At 40.2% G+C, this 18,737-nt stretch overlaps 1 protein-coding gene across 2 annotated transcripts in view; it reads left to right on the forward strand.

Annotated features, from left to right (window-relative positions):
* Positions 1-18,737, forward strand: part of AMPH (amphiphysin) — a 238,688-nt gene that overhangs the window by 129,505 nt on the left and 90,446 nt on the right. For both annotated transcript variants that reach the window (XM_063113943.1, XM_063113944.1), the window contains exons 4-5: positions 7,361-7,455; positions 10,488-10,583. In XM_063113943.1, the coding sequence (XP_062970013.1) occupies positions 7,361-7,455; positions 10,488-10,583 (191 nt within the window). The remainder of the gene's footprint in view (positions 1-7,360; positions 7,456-10,487; positions 10,584-18,737) is intronic.

Here is an 18,737-nt window from a genome sequence, read left to right on the forward strand (position 1 = left end):
GCTGATTGATTGCAAATAATAGTCTTAATTATTGTGCCATATTGCCTCCAAAAATATTTTTCGTACCAATGGCTGACATTTGAATATTTGTTCTGTGCCAAGTACTTTGTTAGACCATTTACATGGATTATTTAATTTAATTTAAATAAAAGATGAGTGTTTATTCCAGGGCAGTGGCAGAGGACGAGGGAAGGAAGGGGCTGGATTCAAGATCAGAGAAGCAGTGTGTCTTGGTGACAAATCCAGTTTGGGAGATGAATCTGGGATGACTTCCAGTTTTCTAACTGGGACAACTGGGTGACTGTTGCTTATAACAAAATAAATGGAACTGAGTAATTTGCAAGAAAATGAAATTTATTGCTTACAGTTTCAGAGGCTTAGAAGTCCAAAGTCCAGGGAACACATCTGTGAGGGTCCTCCTTGGGGGGCAACAGTGACCCAGGGGTTTCACGTGGCAGAAATGGCATAGTGCAGAGAGAGAGACAGAGAGCTCCTCATGTGCTCTTCTTTTAAAGCCCTCAGAACCGCACCCCTGACCACCATTATTAATCCATTCACTACAGCATGGTCCTGCAATCTAATCACTTCTTCAAGGCCCCACCTTTCAATTTCCATAATGGGATTTCCCATCCTCAACAGTGAACAGTGGGATTAAGCCTCAGTGAGGTTGGGGATCATCCAATTGACAGCATTCCGTCCCTGACCCCACAAAACTCATGTCCTTTTCACACACAAATACATACTTTTCATCCCCAAAGTTAAATTGTTTCAACTTAAAAGTCCAAAGTTCAAAGTCTCATCTGTGAAATCAATAAAAGTTGTCTACTTCCAAGATACAATGTTGGGCAAACATAGGGTACATATTCCCACTCAAAAAGAAAAATAGCCTAAAAGAAAAGGGTAACAGGTCCCAAACAAGTCTGAAACCCAGCAGGGTAGGCGTCAAATCTTGCAGCTGGCGAATTATGTACCTTGACTCCATGTTTGATGTCCTCTGCATGCTGGTACAGGAGTTGGGTCCCCAAGTCCTTGGGTAGTTCCACTTCTATGGCTTTCCTGGTCTTCAGCCGTGATTTAGCTCTTAGAGACTGGCATTGCACACTAGTAGCTCCACAATTCTGGGGTCTTGATGGTGGTCCCACTCCCCCGGCTCCACTAGGCATGACCTTGATGGGGTTTTTCTGCTGCAACTCCAACCCCACATTTCCTCTTGACATTACTCAAGTGAAGGCTCTCTGTGGTGACTCTGCCTGTGGAACAGATCTCTTCCTGGGCCCCCAGGCTTTTTTATACATCCTTTGAAATCAGGGTGGAGGATCTCAACTTTCCACAGCTCTGTCATTCTGTGATCCAGCAGAAGTAATACTATGTGGACACAGCCAAGGCTTCTGGCTTGTATTTTCCACAGCTTCAGGTCCAGCCATATCTGGGGCCAATTTAGCAACTGCTGGAGCAGCCAGGGTGCTGGTGTGGCATGCAGCTTCCCAAAGTGGCATTAGGTAGCAAGTCCTTAGAGGGTACCTTGGGCCTGTTCCCCAAGACCATTCTGTCTCCCTAGGCCTCTGGGCCTGTAATGGAAGACTCAGCCTCTGAGATCTCTGAAATGCCTTCAGGGCCTTTCTCTCATTGTCTTTGCTATCAGCACCTGGCTGCCTCCTAGCCATGCTAATGTCTTTAGCAACCAGTCACTTTGCAGCACCCCTGGAGTTTTCTCCTGATAATACTCTCTGCTTCTCTACTACATGGCCAGGCTGCAAATTTTCTAAATCTTTACACTGTGCTTTCCTTTTAATTATACATTTTGACTTTACTTCATGCCTTTTCTCCCATAACTTAGCATAGGCTGTTGCAAGTAGCCACGTAGCTTCCTGATGCTTTGCTGCTTAGAGATTTCTTCCACCAAATACCCTGGGTCAGCACCTTTAAGTTTCACATTCCGTAAAACTTTGGGGCATGAATAGAATGCAGCCAAGTTCCTTGCCAGTTCATAGCAAGGGTGATCTTTGCCTCAGTTTTCAACAAGTCCCTTCTTATTTACATCTGAGACCTTCTTGGAATGGCCTTTACTGTCCATATTTCTATCATTATTCTACTCACCACCATTTAACCTATCTCTAAAAATTTCCAAAATTTCTCTTGTTTTCTTGTCTACTAAATTCCCACCAGCAGCTAGGCTTTTTCTAGGTTGCTCCTCCAAATTCTTCCAGCCTCTCCTCAACATCCAGTTCCAAAGCCATTTCTCCATTTTCAAGTATTTGTTATAAGCAACACTCCACTTCTCAGATACCAATTTTTTGTATTAGTCTGTTTCTGTTGCTTATAATGAAATACATGGAACTGGGTCATTTGTGGGAAAACTAAATGTATTGCTTACAGTTTCAGAGGCTGAGAAGTCCAAACTCCAGGTAACACATCTGGTGAGGGTCTTCCTTGAGGGCATAACAGTGACCCACATGTCTCGCATGGCAGAAATGGTGAAGCAGAGAGAGAGAGAGAGAGAGAGAGCTCCTCATGTGCTCTCCTATTAAAGCCCTGACCATCATTATTAATCCATTCACTAGGGCATGGTCCTATAGTCTAATCACCTCTTCAAGGCCCCACCTTTCAATTACCATATGATTTCTCACCCTGATCAGTTAACAGTGGGGATTAAGCCTCATTGTGTCGGGTCCGCCACCGGCCAACCCGAACAGCCCTAGCCTTGTTCCTTTTGGTGGGTGAGCAAATGGCCCGGATTCCTCTTTCCCTCCTGTCCCCTTTGGAAGGAGATAGGGGAAGAGAGCCATGAAGAGAGGTGAGCACACCGCCGGCCCCAACCAGCCCGGTTTAAAGGACACTCAGACGAGGCAGGGGTTCTGTCGAGCAGTTCCGTTTATTATCACACAGCACTTGCTTTTAAGGGCAAATGGGGAAGGCAGGTTTTTTACATAATCCTATCAGCTTAAAGGTCAAGGGCATGCATCCTGTCTCAATGCCTAGCTATTGCAACCACGCAGTGTTCACGAGCGCGGAAGCACGTATTTGGCCAATAAGGGCTAAGGCAGGGTTCCCGCAGACACCCCCACCCTACTTCCTCCCGGCGCCATCTTAGGCTGCCACATTAATACGCCCTTGTGGGCCCATAATGGCGCCGCTTGTAATGTCACGTAAGGTGGCGTTAGTTTTTAAGGCCCGACATCATGGAAGTTGGGGCATCATCCAATCTACAGCAGTGACATTCATGAGAATTGGGAAAAGGAGTAGGAGCAGGTGTGGACAGTAGAGTTAGGAGTTTGTTTTGGACAAGTGAAGTTTGAAGTACTGGTCAGACATCCAAGTGGAGATTCCAGTAGGGATTTGGAATCAGGAGTCCCTGGCATGTTGGTCGCAGTGGAGGCCAAACACAGGATTGCTCGTCACACAAGAGCTGTCTGTAGAGGGAGTGCCGTCCCAGTGCTGTGATGCATGTTTGCTCGCTGATGTGACTTGTTGTGTGTAGGCGTGACCCGAGGGGCAGGGCTGGCTGCTCTTGGGCTACCTCACCCCTGCCTCTTTTTCCACTCCTGCTCCATGCTTGTCCTCCTTGAGACTTTCAGAGGAAGACTTCCCCTCCTGCTTTCCTCTGCGGCAGCCGCTGTCTTCCTGAACAGCTCTCGTCTAAGCAATGCGGCAAAGCAGCTAGATACTCGGAGTGTTTTGGACATTCTTTTACTAGTTTAGCGCTGCTGCTGGTTATTGTCATCATATATTTTAACTGGTGTTATTTTTACCTAAAATGTATACCCTCAGGCTATTCGAGCAAAAACTCCTCATGAAGCAGTGTGGTCTATACAGCCAGTCTTGGAGGGTGCGAACAGAAGCTCACAGATGTGGTTGCAACAGAAATAGACGATGTTGCATTAAATGCCTTGGATGGAGAAGGTCCAAAATTTTGGAGAGGGACGTTGTTCCCGTCCAATAGTAAAATAGTAATTTTTCTATATGTGATGCTGGGCAGTTTGGGAATCACTAATCTTTTAGGAAAATATTGGATATTAGATATTTTTAAATACAGCTAATAGTCACATTTACTGCAACATGTGCTTTTTAAAAAGCTCAGTGATTAAGGTCTTAAGTAATTTTATTTTAACTTACATTCATGGTTTTACTTTTCACCACAGAGGTTATGTGTCCTACAATGCCATCATTTCTTTTTTTCCTCTTAAGACATTAAGAGTCGATCTACACAGCTACTTATAATTTCCATCAGACTTAAGACAAATTTAAAAGAAAATGTCAGAAGTCTCTTGGCAAGGGTCAACTAGTGACTAACTTGGTTTGAATGTGAGGGATACATTTTTTGGTATAGATTTGCTTGCACTTGGGTGGGGTGAATGCTGACACTTGGGTTAACATAGCTGCCTCCTCCACAGTGACCACATCCTGAGACAAAGTGTTCTCACTTGCTTGGACTCAGGGTCCTGGGGCCGCATGCAGGTTTTTGCATCATTTTTGGCTGTCTCTGCACCTCCATGACTTTGTTTCATTAGAGTCCCCAGAGACTTGAGTCATCACTGTTTTTTCCATCCCAGACTGCAGGGCTTCATTCCGTGGTAGCCAAGTTGCTTCAACTGGTGTAGGCCATCCACCTCATTGTCAAGGGCATCTTTGAACATGCAGTCTTCATGTAGGGAAGCTTACAGGCTTTGACACTTCAGACCTTTAGTGGGCAAGGACCAAACCTATACCTGCATCTTATCAGGGAAAGGAAAGGAGATGTTTTACACCTAGAGAGTAAAAAAGTGTTAGGAGATAGCAAATTACAATTGACTTCTATACGTAGTCTTCAAGGATGTACTTCTGTCATTTCAGACATCTTTTTTTATTTTGTCCTTTTCTCTCACAGTTTAACCCAGAATTTGATCCGACAAGCATGCGGTTGAGGTTTTAGTTTAACAAATGGCTATCTTTGATTCAGTGGCATTAAGTTTATGAGATGTATTTTTTATTTCTCAGGACAGCACTCTGATTTTCTTTTCTTTCCCTTTATCCAGCCCCTTTATACCTCTTAGTGACAAAGACTAAGACAGCACCCAGGCCAGGTCCCACCTTCCAGCTGTTTGGAACAGTCTGGCTCCAGAGAAGCGCTGCTCCAGGTCCTAGCCATTCTTGCCCCTTGTTCTATGCTTGGCAGTGAGTCGTCTCCATGTGTATTAGTCAGGGTTCCCTAGAGAGACAGAATCAGTAGGATATGTTATAATTATATGAGAGGGATTGATTAGGGAGACTAGCTCACGTGATAATGAAGAGAAGTCCCACAATAGGCCGTCTATAAACTGGATGCTGGAAGCGTGGCTCAGTCAAAGTCCAAGGCCTCAAAACCAGGGAAGCTGATGGTGTCCTTGGTGTATGTCCTGGAACCCAAAAGCTGAAGAGTCTCGAGCTCTGATGTCCACAGACGGGAGAGAAGAGTGTGTCCCAGCTCCAGGAGATTGAGAGAGCGCCTTACCTCTTTCCTCTGTCTTTTGTTCTCTCTGGACCCCCAGCGGATTGGATGGTTCCCACCCACACTGAGGGTGGGTCTTTCACACCCAGGCCACTCAGACTCTCACACTAATCTCTGCTGGAAACACCCTCACGGACACACCTAAAAAGATGGCTTTACCAGGTTTCTCAGCATTCCTTCATCTAACCAAGTTGACACCTAGAATTAACCTTCACACCATGGCAACCCAGCACTTCCACTTACCCCTCCCTGTTCTGTAGTTTTGCAGAGGGTGGGGGTGGGGCGACTAAGAAGGACTGGGTGATACTTTATAGCACCATTTACCTCAGAAACATACCTTTCCTATTATCAATAACCATATTTTTGCAACATACCAAATGTACCTCTAATGAAAATTAGGATCCATAAACTTAAGAACCCTAAGCTTGTTACTGGCAACAGGTTTGGCTCTGCCCTCTCTCACTGAAGAAATGACCCGAAAGTCCAAAAGTTGGTGCAGGGATTGCAAGCTTTATTCAGATAACCAGCATCTGGGGGATGACCAAGTTAAAATCATCCCGCCTGCTTGATGCCTGTTCTGGGGTTTATAAAGGGGAAGGGGCGGGAAGGTGAAAGCCAGGGTTTTTTCTACAGGCAAAGGGGGAGTCGGGTCATAGGATCAGCAGAGGGTCTGAATCGGATGTCTGGGTCCCATGGTGGACTGGGGCTTTGACGTCGTGGCACCTGCAGTTTATGGACTGGTCAGCTTCAAACCCTTGATGTTATCTCGGAGCCTGAGTCCTTACGTCCTAGGGAGAGCTCAAAGATAATAACCTCATTCAGGCATCACTGGAACATAAAAATACCTGACTCCTACCTCTAACTAATGTGGATGCAATTCTCCTTTAAGCAAGAAAGTGAGTTAATAATCAGCTGGGTGCTTTGCCTTTCTCTTGGAATTCCTTTGTTTGCAGTTGATTGGGAAAGGTAAGAATTAGCAAAAGTAAGAAAAACAAGAAAACTTAGTTTCAATTCTTAATTGTAGGTGTGCAGCATCCAGAGCAAATCAGCATAAGAGAGTGCAGAGGGAGATAAACAGAAACAGACTTTTGAGAAGGATCCTTTTAGGGTGTGATTTCATCTCTGGGCAGATTCAGCCTTACGGTCAGTTTCTCAGTTCCTCTGCTGACCTCAAGGAATTGACGATTATCAGTTCCTAAGTTAGTGGCTGATGGAAATTTTCTGCTTGGTCTTAGTTACCCCAAAGATGGCCATATTCTGGCTAAGGTCCCTTTCAAGCTTTCTGAGAGTTTTTATTTAAAATTGTATTCACAGCTTTTAATAATATTGGAAGAAGACACACTTGTTTTCTTTGTTCGTTTGAAGATTTTTTAGACCACTTAAACCTTCACCATTTTTAATCACTTTAACCATTTTTACCATTTTAAATCTCTTAAGCCCCTTCTGCTGTTAGGCCCTACAAGCCTGTTGATTTTGCTTCTAGCTGCTTCTAAAAATGCTTTATTTCTCATGTTTAAAGTCATTTAGAATTGATTTTATTTTTAGAACTGTGCAGTTTTATGGACCTCTACTCTTGGTGTCCTGTACATTTATCATCAATAGGACACATTATTATTAAGGTTTTCAGTGTAGGACACATTGTGATTTTTCCCAAGGGCCAGTATCTACCATCATCACGTAAATAATAGAAAATGCACAGTGTGATAGGATGAGCCTTAGAGACTGTTGAGAAAAGACATGGCCAGAGATACAAGCAGCCGCTGTGCCTGCAGAATGATTTCCTTAAATATTTGATCAAGCGCTCAAGAGCTTCTTCCCACTTAGAAACGTTAGGGGCAGGGGAAGAGACTCCTCACCTGTGTCTGTGTAACAGGAGTTGTTTTTCTCCAACGCTAGGCATGCAGGAGGCATCGATGAAGCTCACCGAGTCGCTGCACGAAGTTTATGAGCCGGACTGGTACGGGCGGGAAGACGTGAAGATGGTCGGCGAGGTGAGAGCCCAGGCGGCAGCACATGCAAGGCCTGGGGTGGCTTCTGCGAGGTTCCAACAGAGGGCCACTCACTCCACCTGTCCCCTGACCCCCTTCCCCGTTCATGGCCTTGATTATGAGGACAGACCATGTACCCAGCAGGCGCCGTGCAGTTCCGCCACCACCTGGATAACTAACTATAAAACATCTTGGGTAGAAAGCTGCAGCTTAAAGATGATTTGTCTTCAAAGTAACAGTAGCATTTTGTGTCCTTTGCTACAGGTCTTAGCCCATTTTTAGCAGAACTGGCTTCTGGTGTGGTTGTGTGTAGTAACTTCACCTCTTTGCCCCTAATCCACCTGTTGACTGTTCTTCCCTGAACACAGGGACAGGAGCTCAGAAGAGCACCCGTTCCAGTTCCACACCAGCCGGTCCATCCGCTGATCTGCAGAGCCTGAGGACAAACCCAAAGTCAGCCTGCTAGAAGGAATTTACTTTCAGGAAGGCTTTGGCCCTAGACATGCACTAGCTGAGGGCCAGACCGTGTGGGGGGCGGGAAGTGAGCATGTGGCTTTTGCTGCTTTGTGGAAAGCAGGATGGGACAGTGACCAAGAGCAGCTCTGAGTGACATTGGACCAGCTCTTTAATCTTCTTAGACTTCAGATTCTTCATCTACAAAATGAGAGTAACAATTGTTCCTACTAGTAACAGTGAAAGCCTTTGTGTTCATGTCATTAACCTAGTTGTGCCCAGCATGTTATTATTACTGATGTGAGAAAGCTGCCAGCCATGGATTCTGTCACCTCCAAGTTCTTTGTTCAAACAAAGAGCAGTTGTGTGTCACGTTCTCTGCCTCAGGTGAGTGACTGCAGCTCATTTGGGCACAGAAGACCTGAATTGGGAGTGGCAGCCAAAGCTCAGGGAAGGTCTGACACGTGGTGGTCTGAACGTCTCTGCAGCCTTGGAAAGGATGGGTGAACAGTGCAGTCAGTCCTGGGCTGGGCTGTGACAATTCGGACGTCCTGTCATTGATCTTATAATATCATTATGACTGAGCTAAAAACAGATTTATTTATGATGAAAGCTCTTGTTGGCCCTATTACATCTTTCAAAAGCCTTTCAGGATGTGGATTTGGCAAAATCAGTCTCACACATCATTTTCAAATGCAATTATTAGTAATTGCATCTTCTCATATTTTTTCAATATGAAGACACTGTTTCAATATCATGTTGCTAAATACCTACTTTGTAAATTTCTGATGGTGGATAACTACAAATTCATCATAAAAGGGAAATTTTTACAAGAATTATAAGAACTTGTATTAATGACTTTTCAGAACACCACTTTACATTGTGTGTATAACAAATACCACTATTGATGTTTACTCCATAAGGAAATACTGCTATTCTACCTTGGTCCTGTGGCTACCAGGCTTTTTGGAATCCTTAGTTGCAGATGCAAATAAGGGCACTTTGGATGATAGAGGAACTGAGTACTGTGTTCAGAAGATCTACTGACATCAAAAGAATGAGCCCTTTTTATATAGAAGTTTAAATTTTTTATATGCATAACATTCTTGAATTGGTGTTTGTAACAATTAGGATGCAAGTGTGACAAAGAAACAAAAGCAAATAAACCAAAAAAAAATGTTTTTTTACAAGATCGAAACTTACCTCCCACATAAATTTGGAGATGGGCAGCCCAGGTATCAGGGCCTGTCTTTGCCATCTAGCATGCCTCCATCAGGTTCAGGGTGATTCTGAGCATTGGCCTTCTGTTCTCATTTCTGCTTTCCAGTCAGCAAGAAGGACAAAGTCTGGAGGACAGGCCCACTACCTCCTTTTCGGGACACTTCCTGAAAGTGCAAGCATCCCATTGGCCAAAACTTGGTCACATGTCTACACCTAGCTGCAAAGGAGTCTGGGCAACAGTTGTTATCTTAGGGGGCTGTGTGCCCAGCTGAAACTGGAGCCTCTATTAGTAAGAAGAGGGAAGGGCAGAGAGTGGAGAACAAGCAGCAGACTCTTCAGGAGACCCCAAAATATAGCAGTGAGAGAAGTGTGCAGATGACTCCTGAGCACCTGCCGTATGCCTGGGCTTCTGTGCAGCACTTCATGTTGTCATCTCATTTTACCAGAGAAACTGAATCTCAGAGAGGTTTGGTTTCCCAAAGTCACACTTTTAGGATGTGCATCCTGCCCCCGTGAGGCAGCCTGGTATAGTACACAGATCATGGGAATTCAAGGAGACAGGCCTAGGTTGGAACCTGGGTCTGTCATTTATCAACTGCATGACCTTGGCCAAGTTATATGACATCTCTGGGCTTCAGTATCCTCTTCTGTATAGTGGTAATAACAAGTCTCTCCTCATAGAAATATTGTGAGAATTAAGTGACTACTCACACACATGCGTGCACACACGTAGAGTGTTGACATAGCTATTGTGGCAGTACAAGTAGTGACATAATAATACCTGATATTTTTTGTCTAGTCATCATAGTTGCTACTGCATAAATGGTGTGGCCCTTCCCATTATGACTGTGAATTTCGTGCTCTTTGTGGAGGCTTTAGCAATGGTTTGTTGTTTATTTCTGTCTAGGCTAGTTTCTGATTTCATGGATTGCTTCAGAAGCGAGTTGTCTCGGTGGAATTCTCAGTCTCTTAGCCCAAAAGTCCATCAATAGGGATATGGGACTTTCTGAAGCTTCCACATTCTTTAGTAATTCAGAATCAGAAATACAAGGATACTTCAAAAAGTTTGTGGAAAAAACAGAATTAAAAGATTACATGAATCTTTTCATGAACTTTTTGAGGTACCCTCATACATTTTTCATGAGCTGAACTCTTAGATAGCCCGTATTGTTAATTAGAACTGGTGACCAAATAGCCTTAAAGTTTGATTGCTTTGTAGTAATCTTCATTTTTTTTTCTAGTATCTAGTATCTGAGAAAGTATTATGTATTTAATTTTATAGTTTCAGATTTTGGGGAAGTTTGGTGAAAGTTATCCAATTAAAATAGTTGAGCAGTTGTCTCTTTCTCTTTTTCTTTTAGAAATGTGATGTACTGTGGGAAGACTTCCATCAAAAACTAGTGGATGGGTCCTTGCTGACTCTGGACACCTACCTGGGCCAATTTCCTGATATAAAGGTATTTTACTCTGTGCCCATGAAGGAAGAATTCCATGGCCTCATGTAGGTATTGAAATGTGAGCAAGATGAGGAGAATTTTAAAGTCCTCAAACTGACATCAGAGACAGCCAGTAACTTTTCATTTATTTAAGCATGGGATTTTTACTCTATTTCTATCAGTTTGAAATGAAATGTAGTTACAGAAATCACATTTTCCCCATGAGTGAACTGCGTCAGCTTTCATTTGTCTGCAGAAGTCTCTTTAAACCTATAGATACAAAATCATACATCAGAGCTGCCAAAAAATTCCATCTTTATATTCATATCCTTTTTATTATAGGGCATTTTACAAGGATTTCTCTTAGAATAAGTAAAGGTCACAAGGAACAAGAAGCTTCATTGTAAATGTGAGAGCTAAGTCTGACTTTTCCTTGTTTGCTGTTTACTTTGCATGTGTTCATAGTGCACCTGGCTGTTTTTTCTCCCCTTGAAATTTCAGGTTCGAAATGAAATATTATGATATAAGCACTTCAAATACATTTGCGTCTGGGCCTAAAAATAACTTGTTTAAAACATTTATCTTACTTGACTCTTGAATCTGCTGCAAAGGCAGATACACAAGTGAAGGATTGAACATAGCAGATCTGGAATTGCCTCTGGAGGTAAAGATGGTTCTAAATCATACAGCAAATGGGTAGCTTTACACATCTCCCCCCCACTCCACCCCAGTTGTTTTCCCTGCTCAAGGTGGGGTGCCAGAAAGTACAGCCAAGTGCTGCCCTTTCCGTGGGGTGAGGAGGTCATGACTGCATCTGTGGTGAGTGTCTCTTTGGGCATCTTCTCATGCATGATTCTGCTTTACATGTCCTTTTTTGGAGCCATGGCCAAACACCAGGAAAGTATCTACAGTAATTTGCACTGGCCTTTGCCAGCAGACAGAGTGAAGCTTCTTGGCCAAAACAACACTCAAAACCATGACTTTAGTTTCCTTGATCTCACGCAGAATACGTAATGAAAGTTGTCTGACCTATACAATGTGTTTTGGGACCCCAAAGGCACTGGAGAAGAAAGAACTTAAATGGATCAGACTAGATACATTAGCCCTGTTGGCAAAGTGCCATAGGGGCAAATCCAAATAATGGATTTCCAATGATGTTTTCATAATAGGCAGCAAAGTGCTTTATTGAGTGGTCGGGTAAATGCAATCTACCTAAAAGTTATAAATTATTATTTTTTTAAATTCTTTGAGAAATTAAAAAATTAAATTAAATTATTTTTAAATTCTGGAAGGCTGCCACACTAGCCTACAGGGAAATGTGTTTTGGGACATCTTCAGATTATTTTTATAAACATTCAAATTTTGTCTTGGAATTCATAGCATTTGTGGAACTGACAATCTCAGAATAATTTTCACACTTCAGAGTATTGTTTATTGCATGTAATTTATTTTTAAAGGTATTTTATAATTTTATTTTATTTTAGTAAGAACACTTGACATGAGATTTACCCTCTTAACATATTTTTAAGTTCGCAATACATATTGTTATTCTCAGGCACAATGTTATATACCAGATCTCCAGAATTCATTCATCTCGCATACCTGAGACATTGTGCTCTCTGATTAGCAGCTCTTCCTATTCAGCTCCCCCTAGTCCTTGTCAACCACCATTTTGGGTACTCTTTGCTTCTATGAGTTTGACTGTGTTTCTTTATCTTCTTTGCAGAAATGTCTGTTCACAACCTTGGGCCATAAAACAAATCAGATTATTAGTTTTTTTGCTGTTGAACTCAAGGAGTTCCTTATATATTTTGGAAGTTAACCCCTTATCAGATACATGGTTTGAAAATCTTTTTCCCTTTACATAGATAGCATTTTACTCTATTGTAATTGTTTCTTTTGCTGTGCAGAAGCTTTTTAGACTTTGATGTAGTCTCACTTGTCTATTTTTGCTTTTGTTAAATTATTGCCAAGACCAATGTCTGTTGTGAAAAATTTGTATTTAGAAACTGAAGATTTTCTCCATGATTTTTTTTTTTAGGGGACAGGAGTTTTATCGTTTCAGGTTTTATGTTTAAGTCTTTAATCCATCTTGATTTTTGTGTGTGTTGTAAGATAATAGTCTAATTTCATTCTTCTTTCATTCTTCTGCATTTGGATATAGTTTCCCCAGCAGCATTTATTGAAGAGACTATCCTTTTCCCTAGTGTGTATTCTTGGCACCCTGTTGAAGATCAGTTGACCATAATATGTGTATTTATTTCTGGGCTCTCTATTCTGTTTCATTGGTCTATATATCTGTCCTTATATCAGGGCCACACTGTTTTAATTATTATAGCTTTGTAATATATTTTGAAATTAGAAAGTGTAATGCCTCCTGCTTTGTTCTTTTTCAAGATTGTTTTGGCTGTTTTGGGTCTTTTGTGGTTCTATGTTAATTTTAGAATAATTTTTCCTATTTCTGTTAAAAATGTACTTGGGATTTTGATAGGGATTCCATGGAATATATAGATTGCTTTGGGTAGTGTGGACATTTTAACAGTATGAAGTCTTCTAATCTGTGAGCTGGGCTGTTTTTTCATTTATTTGTTTCTTTTATTTCCTTAGTTAAGTTTATTCCTAAGTATTTTGTTCTTTTTGATGTTATTGTCATTGCGATTGTTGTCCTAATTTTCTTTTCAGATAGTTTGTTATTAGTGTATAGAAATGCTACTGATTTTTGTATGTTGATTTTTGTATCCTGCAACTTTAACTTAATTTGTTTATTAGTTCTAACAGTTTTTTGTGGTATATATATAACCATGGCATCTGCCGCCAATGGGTACAATTTTATTTCTTCCTTTTCAGTTTAGATGTCTTTATTTCTTTATCTTGACTAATTTGTAAGGCTAGGAGTTCCAATACTGTGTTGAATATAGGTGGTAAGAGTAGGCATGCTCACCTTGTTCCCAATCTTAGTGGAAAAGCTTTCAGTTTTTCACCATCAGATATGATGTTAGCTGGGACTTTTTATATTTGGCTTTTGTTATGTTGAGTTATTTTCCTTCTATTCCTACTTTACTGAGTGTTCTTATCATGAAAGGGTATTGAATTTTATCAAATATCTACATCTATTGAAATGATCATGTGAATTTTTTTCTTTCCATCTGTTAATGTGGTATATATCTTATTAATTGATTTTTGTATGTTGATCCATCCTGACATCCCAGGAATGAATTCTACTTGGTCATGATGTAAGATCCTTTCAAAGTGCTGTTAAATTCAGTTTGCTAGTATTTTGTTGAGGTTTTTTAGATCTATGTGCATCAGGGATATTGGCCTTTAGTTTCCTTTTCTTGAGGTCTCTTTGTCTGGATTTGGTATCAGGACCTCAGAAAATGAGTTTGGAAGTGTTCCATCCTCTTCAATTTTTTGGAAGAGTTTGGGAAAAATTGGCATTAATTTTTCTTTAAATGTTTGGTAGAATTCACCAATGAAGTCATCTTGTATTGGACTTTCCTTTATTGGGAGGTTTTTGATTGCCTGTTCAATTTCCTTACTAGTCACAGGGCTGTTTAGACTTTATTTCTTCATCGCTCAGTTTCGGCAGGTTGTATGCTTCTAGTAATGTATCCATTTTTTCAATGTATTTCAGTTTGTTGGTGTATAACTTCATATTAGTTTCTTGTAATCCTTTTTGTATGGCATCAATTGTAATGTCACCTCTTTTATTTTTGATTTTATTTATTTGAGTATTTTTTTTCTTATTTAGTCTAACTAAAGGTTTGTTTTTGTTTATCTATTTTAAAAACATGGTTCTGTTGATTTTTCCTACTGATTTTCTATTCTTTTGTTTATTACTGCAATCTTTATTATTTCCTTCCTTCTACCAACTTCCAGTTTAGTTGTTCTTTTTCTTTTTCTAGTTCTTTGAGATGTAAAGTTAGGTTGTTTATTTGAGATCTTTGTTTTTAATGTAGGCATTATCACTAAAAACTTCCCTGAGTACTGCTTTTGCTGTATCCCCTTAATTGTAGTATGTTTTGCTTTTGCCTTTATTTGCATTGAGATCCTTTTAAATTTCCTTTTTGATATCTTCTTTCAGCAATTGGTTGTTTAAAAGTGTGTTGTTTAATTACCACATTTGTGAATTTTCCAATTTTTCTTCTTTTGATATCTAATTTCATTGCATGTGATTAGAAAATGCATTTGGTATGATTTCAGCCTTCTTATATTTGTTACAACGTTTTTTTATGCTTAACATGTGACTTGTCTTAGAGAATGCCCTGTGTGCATTTGAGAAGAATATATATTCTGCTGTTGATGGGTTGAATGTTCTCTATGTATGTTAGGTCCATTTTGTCTATAGTGTTGTTCAGGTCTATTGTTTCTTTGTTGAATTTCTGTCTGGTTGTTCTATTTATTATTGTCATTTTCTATTATTATTCTATTTCTGTGTATTTCTCTCTTCAGTTTGTCAATATTTGCTCTGTGTGTGTGTGTGTGTGTGTGTGTGCGCGCGCGCGTGCGCTCTTATGTTGGGTTCATTTATATTTATAATTGTTATATCTTCCTGATGGATTGACCCTTTTATATGTCCTTTTTCTCTTGTGACAGTTTTTGAATTAAAATCTACTTTGTGTGATATAAAGATAGTCACCCTGCTCTCTTCTGGTTACCATTTGCATGGAATATCTTTTTCCATTTATTTGCTTTCAACCTATGTGTGTTCTTGAATCCAAAGTGAGTCTCTTGTAGACAAGCATATCATTGAATCTTGTTTTTTTTAATTTACCCATTCAGCCACTCTTTGTCTTTTGATTGGGGAACTCAATCCATTTACATTTAGGATTTACTATTGCTGTTCTATTAATTGTTTTCTGTTTACCAGGTAGTTCTTCAGTCCCTCTTTTCCTTTCTTGCTGTTCTCTTTTGTATTTCATTGTTTGTTTGTGTTGATATGCTTTGTTTCCTTTCTTTTTTTATTTTGTATAACTTCTTTAGGTATTTTCTTTGTGGTTATGATAGTGCTTACATAAAATATCATAATTATAACAGTATTTTAAGGTGATAACAAGTTAATTAACTTCAATCACATATAAAAACACTATGCTATCACTTCTCCCCCCATTCTTTGTTATTGATGCCACAATTTACATCTCTTTATGTTATATATGTATAAATATATTTTAGTTTTATATATATATATGCTTATTAGTACTTTTGTCTTTTGACTTTTATACTAGAATTACAAGTGACTTACCCACCACTGTTACAGTAATGCAGTATCCTGTATTTGTCTATATATTTACCTTTAGCAACAAGTTTTATTTGTTCTTATGCTATTGTTTACTGTTTAATGTTCTTTCATTTCATGTTAAAGAACTTCTTTTAACATTTTTTGTAAGGTAGGTCCAGCGGTTATGATCTCTTTAAGCTCTTGTTTGTTCGGAAAGTCTTTATCTTTCCTTCATTTTTGAAGGACAGTTTTACTGGGTGTAATATTCTTTGTTGGCACAGTTTTAACTTTTTCTTTCAGCACTTTATATATACCATTCCACTCCCTTCTGGCTTACTTCTTAGAAAAATCCACTGATAGTATTAAGAAGGTTCACTTGTATGTGATAAGTCACTTTTCTTGTGCTGCTTTCAAATTCTCTCCTCTTTGACTTTGACAATTTGATTATAATGTGTCTTGTGTAGATTTCCTTGGGTTTATATTATTTAGGGCTCATTGGGCATCCTGGATCTGGATGTTCATTTCCTCCCCCAGATTTCAGAAGTTTTCAGCCATTATTTCTTTGAATAATCTTTATTATACTTTTTATCTTCTCCCTCTGGGACTCCTATAATCCATACATTGGTTCACATGATGATGTCCAATAAGTCTCCTAAGCTTTCCTCATTTTTATTGTTTTTTCTGCCTCTGTCACCATATAATTTTCAATTATCTGTCTTTGAGTTTACTGATCATTTCTTCTGCTTTATCTAATTTGCTCTTGAACCCCTCTAGTGAATTTTTTAGTTTAGTTATTGTATTCTTCAGCTGAATAATTTCTGTTTGTTATTTTATTTTTTATAGTTTCTGTTTCTTTTTTAAAATTCTCACCTTTTTGCACATTTTTCTACTGATCTCAGTGAGCATCTTTATGATGGTTACTTTGAATTCTCTATTAGGTAAATCATATATTTCTTTTTGTTAGGGTCTGTTTCTGAGATTTATCTTGTTTCTTTGTTTGAAACATATTTTCTTTTTTTATCTTTCTGGATTGTGTTGGTATCTGTGTATTAAGCAAAACAGTCACTTCTCTCCATCTGCATGAGCTGGCCCCATACAGGAGAAGACCCTCAACAATTGTCCCAGTCAGATATTTTGAAATCCTCTCATATTTTGTACAAATCCAACCATTTTTTTGTTGTTTTTCTTAGTTACCTGCATGCATTTATAGAATGCTGGATTATGTCAGTGCTCCAAGACAAGCTTGACTGAAGCCATTTTCTTGGGCATCCCCCTGAAATAGTTGAATTGTTGGATACTTGCCCAAATCTTTCCCTTCTCAGGGAGAATCATAGATCTGGAGTTTTTCACCTGTTGAACCTGAGCTGAGGGGAAGGGCTATGGCACTCGTGTATGGTAAATTAGACTGCCATCTTTTTTCTCACTGACCACATGGTGGCTTGAGGATGCTGGGTTCAATCAGCATTCCAAGATAGGTAAGGCAAAAACCATTCCTTTGAGCAGTGCCTGGGAAAGTTGGGTTTTGGGATGTTTGGTCCAACTCTCCCTCCCTGAGGAAAAGTTGGGAGCTGGAATTTATTGTCCACTCAGTCAGTGCTGAGTTGGGGGTTGAGCTGTGGCAAATGCCTGCATGCAAGTTGAAATCATTCCAACCACTGCTTTGTTCTTTGTAGCCTCAGCGTACTGTATGTGTCAGTCTGCATCAGCTCTCTGACCAGAGAGAGAAATGCCACTCTCTCAGATAGGAGCTGGAAAAGTTGGGATGCTAGATCTGTGCTTCAACTTCTTTACTCCTCGGGGAGTTGTGTTTATGTGTTTGCTTGTGTGTTTGTTTCTGCCCGTGCACTCTGCACTGAGCCAGGGGGAGGAGCTGTGGCAAGTGCCTGCACGCATGTTCAATCCATTGATTGTTCTCTGTAGACCCCAGGGGACCAGCGTATGCTGGGCATGCCAGCTCTCAGAGACAGGTGATATGGAGGACTCTCCCTTGGGCAGGAGCTGGAAAAGTTGGGACACTAGATGTGCTGTCCATCTTCTTCACTGCTCAGTGAGAAGCTGGGAACTATGGGCACTGTGCTGGGGGTGGGCGTTATGATGAGAGGGTGTCTCTACTTTTCCTACTGGCTTTGATGTAGCTGGACTCATATTTGCCCAGAGTTCAGGAGCCTTTTAACTAGTTTCTGGGTTTCTCACAAAGAAAATTAATCCATGTGTTGAATCTGTGTGTCCACGGTGGGAAGGAGTGTCTAGGGCTCTCTCTTCCTTCACCTTGCTGACGTTACCTCTTCTGCACGGTAATAACCTCCATAAAAAGCAAAACTCAATAAGTCAGAAGAGGATAGGGGAAAACCATGTCCTCCTACTTGAAAATCCCAAAGCAGGTTGTAATTTTTTAAGTTATTTATATGATATGTATTCATAGTATGACTTAGCTAAGCAAGTGAAGTCTGTGATTGATTAGAGAAGCAGGCATTTGAAAGGCTGTTGAGTTTCATGAACAAAAACTTATATCATCAACCCAATGTGAAGATCTTAGTTGTTATTGTCCTGCCCAGAGATAGTTATTTAAAAATTGGCCACATTCTTTAGGAGCATATTATTTCAGAAGATATACACACACAGACAAGTGCCCGTGTTGAAACGTAGACTAAAACAAAATCATGACAGATTATATGGGCAAGTCTTTTCGGTTTATTCCATGTCAGAAATATAGGAAAAGGAACTCAGCAGAACTATTACTTAAGCAATTCTTTTCTTGGGGTTCATGGTTGAGATCACAGACAAAGACTATCCTTCAGTTATGGGACCATCTAGAAACTCGGGAACAATATCATCTAGGTCTTTTGGTGGATGCCCTGGAGATAAATGAAATATATGTCAAGGTTTTACCTACATCATGGAAAGAGTTAAAATCAATCTCTTCTCTCAGGCCACATTTAGGAAATTTGAGCAAACAA

Source organism: Cynocephalus volans, chromosome 11, assembly GCF_027409185.1.
Source record: "Cynocephalus volans isolate mCynVol1 chromosome 11, mCynVol1.pri, whole genome shotgun sequence".
NCBI lineage: Eukaryota > Metazoa > Chordata > Mammalia > Dermoptera > Cynocephalidae > Cynocephalus > Cynocephalus volans.